Here is an 8,998-nt window from a genome sequence, read left to right as displayed (position 1 = left end):
AGGAGAACTGTGAACAAAAGAGCTGGTTTCACCGCGGCAGGAAAACTCTTTGCTCTATAAACAAGTTTATTGTTGCGTTTTCCAGGCGTTTTCGTCTACAGTATTAGCGTCTTGGGTTATATTGATGATAACTATAGGCATTCCATTGACTTTTATACAGGAGAATGTATGTTCTTCTTTCTACCAATCAAGTGATTAAACTACTGGTGCATTTTATCCATCACCATATTTAAAAAATAAATAAATCTGATTTTATGTTTAATTAGCATTTTGAAATGATCTGACACTGCACTGGTACAGTGGTACAATAACATGACTTCAGGGCTTGATGAAAAAGTAAAGGGATCAGCAGGGACCATTATGATGAATGTTTTTCCAAAACTTAACAGCAATCAATTCATAAGTTGCTGAGATACTTCCTTCTTGTTGGTTAACCAATATTACAATACCCCGAAAATAGCAAAACTGCTAAGGATCAGATCACCCTGCTATTATCATACCCGATTTTAACAAGCCTACCATGGTCAAGTCTCAGTGATATTCAAATATACAATTGTACATTTTGATTTGATGCAGACCCGGCGCCGTGGGAGGGCCATTTGACATTCCTGCCCTCCCCCAATAAACACGTTTTGTTTTATGTATAAAACATTTATTTTTTTAATTATAAATAAACTGTGAACTTTAATGCTAGGATGTATGTGATGTCAGATAGTAATATAAGAGTAATACATGAAAAACAGGTATAAAATACGATATGACAGTAAAATAAGAATACAGTTTAAAAGGAGAGTGATTTGTAAAATATCCATAAAGAAAAAGAAAATCTGTTTACAGTTCTGTTTCATATGGAGAGCATGCCCCCGGACCCCCCTAGCAGAGGTGAGGTCCACCCCCAACTTTAAAAAATGGCACTTTACCCCTGCTTACACCTATATGCCGTGAGCTGATTATCGAGCCTTCATTGTAACAGTCGCGGGTATACTGTGTATGTGCGTGTGGGAAGTGTTGTCCACTGTAGCGCCCGGTACATTAATGGGAAACCCTACATGTTTGAGCACCCTCTATGAAACGTCAAGCTACCCCACAGCACCCCCAAAAGAAAATCTCTGGCGCCACCACTGGCCGCTGCACATGACGGTTTTGTGTGCCCTCCCATGAAAATCATATGCCCTCTCTGTAGATTTGTTCTGGCGCCGGGTCTGCTTTGATGGTGCACAGATCTTGTAGCAGTGTGAGGCGTGTGTGTGGTGCAGCCTGCTACTGGTAGTGTGACTGCTCTCTCTGTGGAGGTGATGGAGTGTGTCTTACCTGCAACAAGCCAAAGAAAGCAATTGTGCCGCTGATTGATGGAGTTTCTCAGTGCAGTGCGGCGTCTGCGCTCTCTGGCTTAAATCAATCTGTTTATTTAGCTTCTGTCAAATTGATCATCTGAAAATGCAAACAGATATCTTCTAAGCAAGACATTGCTATAAGTTACAAATCACAAGCACAGCGACTAGTGTCTAAGTGTTTCCTTCTGCTTTTAGTGGCATTCTGGGTAAATATGTTTGATAAAGTTCTCAAAAAGACACGCACAGAGAAAACTTCTGAAGCCTGGCTTTTTATTTACACTGCAAATCAATTACAATTTTATTTTTCCTTTAACCCTCTATCATTCATGATCTTTTATTTAAACTGGACAGCAACACAAATCAACCACAGCTGCAGGAACCTACTCTACCTCTTTGTATTTTATGAAGATTTCGAGAATAGTAGATGGGTAAAAGTGAGTTTTCGGCTTTGAGTGTCACAATCAGACTTTTATTCCAACAGTAGAATAAATACATCCATGTTTGGTTCAAGTGGAAAAATAACCTTGGACACAGGACTGTTTACATGTTGACAGATACATGTAAAGGTTACTCTTTCACTATGCGAGGAACCGATTTGTCAGAACCTACCAAGCAGTGGCGTAGCCACCATAGGGCCAGGGCCCAGGCCCGCCCAGTTTACTCATTGGCCCGCCCTGAGAAAGCTTTGGTGTAATTTTTATTTATTTTTGTATTATTACTATACATTTTTGTATTCACCCATTGAGAATATCCAAGCATTCAAAGTGAAATTCAAGTGAACAAATATTGAGTTGAATTAATGTTGTATGTGTTTTATCCTCTGAACGGAACTAATTTCCGGTAAAAACTGGTTGAGGTGGTATGAAGATTTTCCCTGGGTGGAATACAGCGCAAGTAGGCACGCAATTTTCTGTAAAATGTGCAGACATTTCCCCAGCCCAGAAAGGTGCATTTATGAGGGATGGATATGTAGACTTGAAGCACCTGCGTAACTCGTTGGAGAGACATAAAAAAAGTGAGGACCACTGCAAGTCCATGAGCAGATTTGAATGCTACAACCTATTGTTGCTGTTACCTAGTGCAATACAAGAGTAAATAACCGAATTTGTGTTCTGTGAAGCTGAAAAGGATATTAGATTGTTTTTGTTACTTTCGTTGCAGTTGTAAATATGTCTTAAATGTAATTTAGGTTAACTTCCTGTGTTATATACTCAGCCCCTCTCTCTGTAACTGGTTGCTGGACTTCCTAACAGAGCTGTACGGGTCAACAATAACACCTCAAACACCCTCATACTGAGTACGGGGGCCCCCCAAGGATGTGTGCTCAGCCCCCTTCTCTTCACTCTGCTGACCCACGACTGCAAACCCATCTTCAGCACCAACCACATCGTGAAGTTTGCAGACGACACTACTGTGGTGGGTCTCATCAGCAACAACGATGAGACTAACTACAGGAAGGAAGTGAACCAGCTCGCCCTGTGGTGCCAAAATAACAACCTCTTCCTCAACCTGGAGAAAACAAAGGAGATAGTTGTTGACTTCAGGAGAACCCACCGTCGGCCCCCTCTCCCCCTGACCATCAACGGTGCTGCTGTGAAGCAGGTGACCAGCACCAAATTCCTTGGGGTGACCATCACTGATGACCTCACCTGGAAAATCAACACAACCGCACTTGCGAGGAAAGCCCAGCAGCGCCTGTACTTCATCCGGAAGCTCAAGCGGGCCGGAGCATCACCCCCCATCGTGCTGTCCTTTTATCGAGGCGCCACCGAGAGCATCCTCAGCAGCTGTATCACGCTGTGGTTCGGAAGCTGCACCGCCGCCGACCGCAAGAGCCTGCAGCGCATAGTGAACTCTGCCCAGAGGATCATCGGTGCCTCGCTCCCCTCACTACAGGACATATACCACACCCGCCTCACCCGCAAAGCACTCAGCATTGTGGGTGACTCCACCCACCCCTCCAACAGCCTCTTCGGCCTCCTGCCTTCAGGAAGAAGGTTCCGCAGCCTCAGCTCGGGCACCGTCTGGCTGGGGAACAGCTTCCTCCACCAGGCGGTCAGGATGCTGAACTCTCTCCCCTCCCTACCTCCCTCTCTCCCCCCCTCTGACATCTCTCCCCTGAACTCTCCACCCTGCCTCCGACCTTTCTCCCCTGCCCCAAATGGTCCTGGACTCTAACACACACACACACACACACTTTTTGTTTTTGTTGTTGTTTGATGTATATATGTCACACTGTAGGACCTCGAGAAACGATATTTCGATATTTCTGGATGTACAACATGCACTGATAAAAGTATTTCATTCAACCAATTTAAAAAATGTAGGGTAATGGTTCACATCTATACTCTATAGCTTGAGCCAATGAAAAATAAATAACTTGCCTCAAACAATATTTCTTATGTCCATGGAAACTATTATATAAGACTTGGCACAAAGTATATTTTCTTGTTGAAGGAAGTCAATTAATTTAAATTCTATATTTAATCCAAACAAACAAATATAGATTTTATCAAACAGTTTTTTCTCGTTAAAATTAACTAAATATTATTTGTTTTATCCAATCAAAAATGTATACATTTTGTTAAACTATAATTTTCTCATTTAATCTAATCCAAAAATATATAGATTACATCAATAATTCTCATTACACATTGTGATATTTAATAACGGGTTTATTACTTATAAAACAAACAAATTTACAGGGTATCTGCATTGTTCAAATAAAATGTAACAATTTAAAATACATAGAAAAACTGCACCGCAGTTGTATGCCTAAAGGCATAAAAATGAAAAATAATTCTTGCCAGAAAACAGTCAAGTTTCTCAAGGGTCAGATTGGAACTTTGAAGAGCTGGCAGCCAAACATATTGACCTTTGAAACCAAATGCGTACGCAACTTGCGTACTCTACCAGCCAGAGCAGAGCCCATCAGTGCCACAGGGTAATTGCTATGACAGTTTTTATATTTTCAAACAGTTGAACTTCAGAATGACGAACCATAACTAGTCACACAACAGGTGTGTAACCTTTTCATTCTCCAGGACAGTCACATACGTTTTCTGTGACTTGTTATTGTCTTTATAATTTTCCATTACTGGAAAACTTGGACGTGTAGGAAACCTGAACTAAGCTCTATTGTAGAGCTGGTCATAGAGCTTCTTGACCTTGGTGGCCATGCCTTTCGGGTCCAGCTCCATGAAGACTTTCTGGATATATTCAAATGTCAATTTTAATGTCTTGGGATATTCCAGATTGAGAGCATAAAGGAAGCCCAGGAGAATGGCGACAGCATTTGCAACAGACGCCAACTTATTCACAACCTCTTGTCCCTCAAGAATGATGCCAATGTCTTCGGTTGCGGCTTGTGCATCTCTGATGACGAAGATTGCGATGGTTTCCCGCTGAAGAATTTGTCCAGCCTCATCCTTCTCCGACACCTGGAAAATAATTTAGGAAAAAAGAATCTGAAATCAATATAGCTCGGGTTTCCCCCCAGATGAATAGCCTAACTGTTAAGACATATCGTGGACGTCCTGGAAGGCCATAATTGGCTGTAAGAAGGAATTGTATCGTGATGCATAGCTTTGGCTCTTGTCTGTAGCTATTGTCTGAGCCAACACATCCTCACTCCCAGGTCGGCCTATGTTGACGTTATGTCAAGTCCCCTGTCGGCTTTTTCCAACGCAAGGGGGGGGCCTTAGAGTCCATTTTCAACGCAAGGGGGGGGCCCTTAGCGTCCATTTTCAACTTTCCGGGATGTCCATATGCTTCTATGGACGCTCATGGAAGCACGGCATTCGTTTGTGTCGACTGCCCTTAAAGGCAATGAGAGCGTCCATTCTCATTGGATAACGGAGAATTGTACAACCGGAAGTAAGTATTCCCATTACTGACGATTGATTTTACAGTGATATCTGCACTACTCATCGACTAAAAAACACCAGATTATCCTTGTTAATTACACAACATTGATTGGTTTAAATTGTGTGCAATGCTTTTGTATTTTTCCCCTTCGATTCGGAGAAACAAATCTTTTTTCGGAGTAAAGGATGGCAGAAGACACTACACTACCCAGAATCCCCAGCTATCGTTTGGACCCACGCCATGTGCTCTGTTTGACAAACCCCGTGATAGTCCTCAAGCTCTGTGATTGGAGAGTGTGCTCCGAGGGTTACCGAGCCTCGAACAGCACTTGAAATGGGATGGAACCACGGCAGACTGTTCAAAACTGGATTTGAACGGGTCCACCGCGTCCCCCCCTCCCCCACCCAGTCCCCAGAACTACACATGCTGGCTATTCTGTTTCGCAACATGTTCTCTATCTATGGCACGTCTCTACTGGGAGTTGTAGTTTTAAAAGACGTTTTCGTATTTCCCATAATAAGAAGTTGCCAGTATTAAACTGTGTACATCCCTGGAGGTTTAGGGGATAGGAAACACTCACATTTAACATATAATTAATAAATGGGTGAAAATTGCTCGTGCCCATAATGGGCAGCATTAATATACACACATGCCAGCTAAGGTCAGAAGAGCTTTATTTAACAGCTGGTCTTATGTTTGTGACCCCTCCTCTTGTTCATTGATAACATTACATTACATTACATTACATTACATTAATTGATAAGCCTGAAACATGCACTTGTCAAGGTTCAGAGGCAAATTTTGCAAATATGGCAGTAGCCATTGATCAGCTTAAGTTTAATACTGGCAACTTCTTATTATGGGAAATACGAAAACGTCTTTTAAAACTACAACTCCCAGTAGAGACGTGCCATATAGAGAACATGTTGAGAAACAGAATAGCCAGCATTTGTAGTTCTGGGGACAGGGTGGGGGAGGGGGGGACGCGGTGGACCCGTTCAAATCCAGTTTTGAACAGTCTGCCGTGGTTCCATCCCATTTCAAGTGCTGTTCGAGGCTCGGTAACCCTCGGAGCACACTCTCCAATCACAGAGCTTGAGGACTATCACGGGGTTTGTCAAACAGAGCACATGGCGTGGGTCCAAACGATAGCTGGGGATTCTGGGTAGTGTAGTGTCTTCTGCCATCCTTTACTCCGAAAAAAGATATGTTTCTCCGAATCGAAGGGGAAAAATACAAAAGCATTGCACACAATTTAAACCAATCAATGTTGTGTAATTAACAAGGATAATCTGGTGTTTTTTAGTCGACGAGTAGTGCAGATATCACTGTAAAATCAATCGACAGTAAGGGGAATACTTACTTCCGGGTGTACAATTCTCCGTTATCCAATGAGAATGGACGCTCTCATTGCCTTTAAGGGCAGTCGACACAAACGAATGCCGTGCTTCCATGAGCGTCCATAGAAGCATATGGACATCCCGGAAAGTTGAAAATGGACGCTAAGGGCCCCCCCCCTTGCGTTGAAAATGGACGCTAAGGGCCCCCCCCTTGCGTTGGAAAAAGCCGGCAGGGGACTTGACATAACGTCAACATAGGCCGACCTGGGAGTGAGGATGTGTTGTCTGAGCACGTCTTTAAACACTACTAGGACTGCCTATTGGTTACTCGCTGTGTTGGTGACATGTGAATTTGACTTGTACTCCTATTACACTTGTTGTTAGTCACTCTGGATAAGAGCACCTGCTAAATAACTAAAATGTTATGTAAAATGTAACACACATCATATAAAATGGACAGCCTTAGCTAGAATTTTAACACCTCAACAGTAATCTTGCCTCACCAGGAATTCTTTGATCAGGTCCTCCACCGATTCTCCCATGTTGAGGATGAGACATTTGAGAGCAATCTCCCTCTTTGTAGTGGTGTCAGTATCCTGCATGAAGACAGTCACAATAATTAATGTTAATTGTTCAGTTCGTCCATTCAATCAGTGCGAGTGTGCCACGGTTTCTTAATGTGGGATTGAGAGCTAGTGTATGAAGGAATGAATGCATGGGAATGAGCTTTAGGTGATAAATGAGTAAGGATGCATTTAGACAGTAGAGACATGAAAAAAGAGCATAGTTTGGCGTGAAGGTAGGGCTGGACACTTTCATATCAGTCGATAAAATAATGATTACAATATCAGTCAATTAGTGTGTCAACCATATTAAGGCCATGAAAAAACAGCCAAGAATTCCCATTACGCCAAAATGAATGTCTAAACATGTAGATGAACATGAAGAATGAATGTGCCAAGTCTATGAAACCTCTGGCTAAAAGGTTGCTGTGTCGGATCAGTGACCAATGCTATAAATAATTGATTATGTATTGAAAGATATATCTATTGTTATTGAGGCATATGTAAGTGAGCAGTAAAGTAAAAAACATCTGTACATACCGTTTCCACAAATGGCAGGAGCTTTGTCTTCTCCCGGATAGCTCCACCCTTCTTTCTGACGACTTGAATTAGTTCACTGCACTTCTCGTCAAGTTTCTGCATGAACCTTGCTTCAAGGGGTATTGTGGTTACTCTGATGAATTCTTCATTCACCTAGGGAATATAGGTAGTATAGGTATATATATATCAAAAACAGACAAAGGATATGTGCCTCATGCAAAAGCATGTGATTTAGCTTTACGTACATTTGATTACACACACATATACATACATACATACTATGAGTAAAGTTAGTGTACCTCTTGAACTTCGAAGAGTGCTGGCCATCTCTCGATCATTTCGTGCAAAGATGTTTTCTTGTCGACAATTTCTTGCCTCCGAAATGCGAACGTCCGAGCCATCTTCTGTCTTATTGTTTGGACATTGTTCCTTTTCTTTACCTCAGACAAGAGGGCCACTCTCTCTTGCTCCATGGACTCTGGTGTCTCGTTGAAAGGCAGAGATGGGTAATGGTTAGACTCAGCTCGCCTAGGTTTCTTTATGTTCTTTGCTGGGTGGGCATCAGTCAGCAACTTTCTTTTCAGAGTATTCACAGTCAGCTCGTCAGATGATGAACTGTGTGATTTCAGGTATGTGCGATAGTTGTACATCTTCGTCTTGAGTCTCTGTTTCCATCCGTAACTGTGGTTGAAGGACCCAGGTTCTTTCAGACAGGGGTGTGTCTGTGTGAGTGCCTCTGCCACTTCACTGAAGTCTGCATCGCTAGGATAGGATTTGTATGAATAGACTTTGTCAGCGAGCGTTTCCAGTATGTTGGAAAGCATTTTAGAGCTGGGAGTGAGTCTAACCTGGCTTCTCTGGTACTCTGCATTTCCATCCCTAAGTTGTGTTTCTGTTGAATGAGAGAAAGTAGGGATGAGGAACACCTTGGGCCACTGCTCCTTTCTGTAGGTGTCCGAAGAAGGGCTGCTTACGGGTAATGTGTCACCCGAGCATGCAGATGAAGACATACTGGAATCATCTTGGCGTTGAAAATTAGCCTTATCCACTGGCTCTAAGAATAAAGTCACACTGGGTACTACATTAATAACTTTCAAAGTGGCAAGATGCTTGAGTTCTGAAGTTGAAGTTAAGTTAACCCAAGTTCCGAAATCAGGGTCATTGTATTGAAGCCGTATTTCATTAGTTAGACCACAGGAATTATTTATTTCTTGGATGACTTCGTCAACCGAGGAGGGGATGCCATTAGGAAGCTCCAGCTTGATGCGACTGTCCTCTTCTAAAATCACCAGGAGCCGCGTGACGCCCGCCATGTTTGGAGATCCTCTGAGTGGGAGGGAAAGAAAGCAGGGTG

At 42.7% G+C, this 8,998-nt stretch overlaps 1 protein-coding gene across 1 annotated transcript; it reads right to left on the bottom strand.

Annotated features, from left to right (window-relative positions):
* Nucleotides 1-4,042: 4,042 nt before the first annotated feature.
* Nucleotides 4,043-8,180, bottom strand: LOC117532917. Its single transcript, XM_034196521.1, has 4 exons — nt 7,944-8,180; nt 7,645-7,797; nt 7,045-7,137; nt 4,043-4,774 (listed from the first exon to the last, which is right to left on the bottom strand). The coding sequence occupies exons 1-4, from the start codon at nt 8,115-8,117 to the stop codon at nt 4,463-4,465; spliced, it is 732 nt and encodes a 243-aa protein (XP_034052412.1). The 5' UTR covers nt 8,118-8,180; the 3' UTR covers nt 4,043-4,462.
* Nucleotides 8,181-8,998: the final 818 nt, after the last annotated feature.

This window comes from Gymnodraco acuticeps, unplaced genomic scaffold (assembly GCF_902827175.1).
Source record: "Gymnodraco acuticeps unplaced genomic scaffold, fGymAcu1.1, whole genome shotgun sequence".
In the NCBI taxonomy this organism is placed as follows: domain Eukaryota; kingdom Metazoa; phylum Chordata; class Actinopteri; order Perciformes; family Bathydraconidae; genus Gymnodraco; species Gymnodraco acuticeps.
The sequence above is the reverse complement of the archived record's forward strand: the minus strand, read 5'-3'. Positions and strand labels throughout refer to the sequence as shown.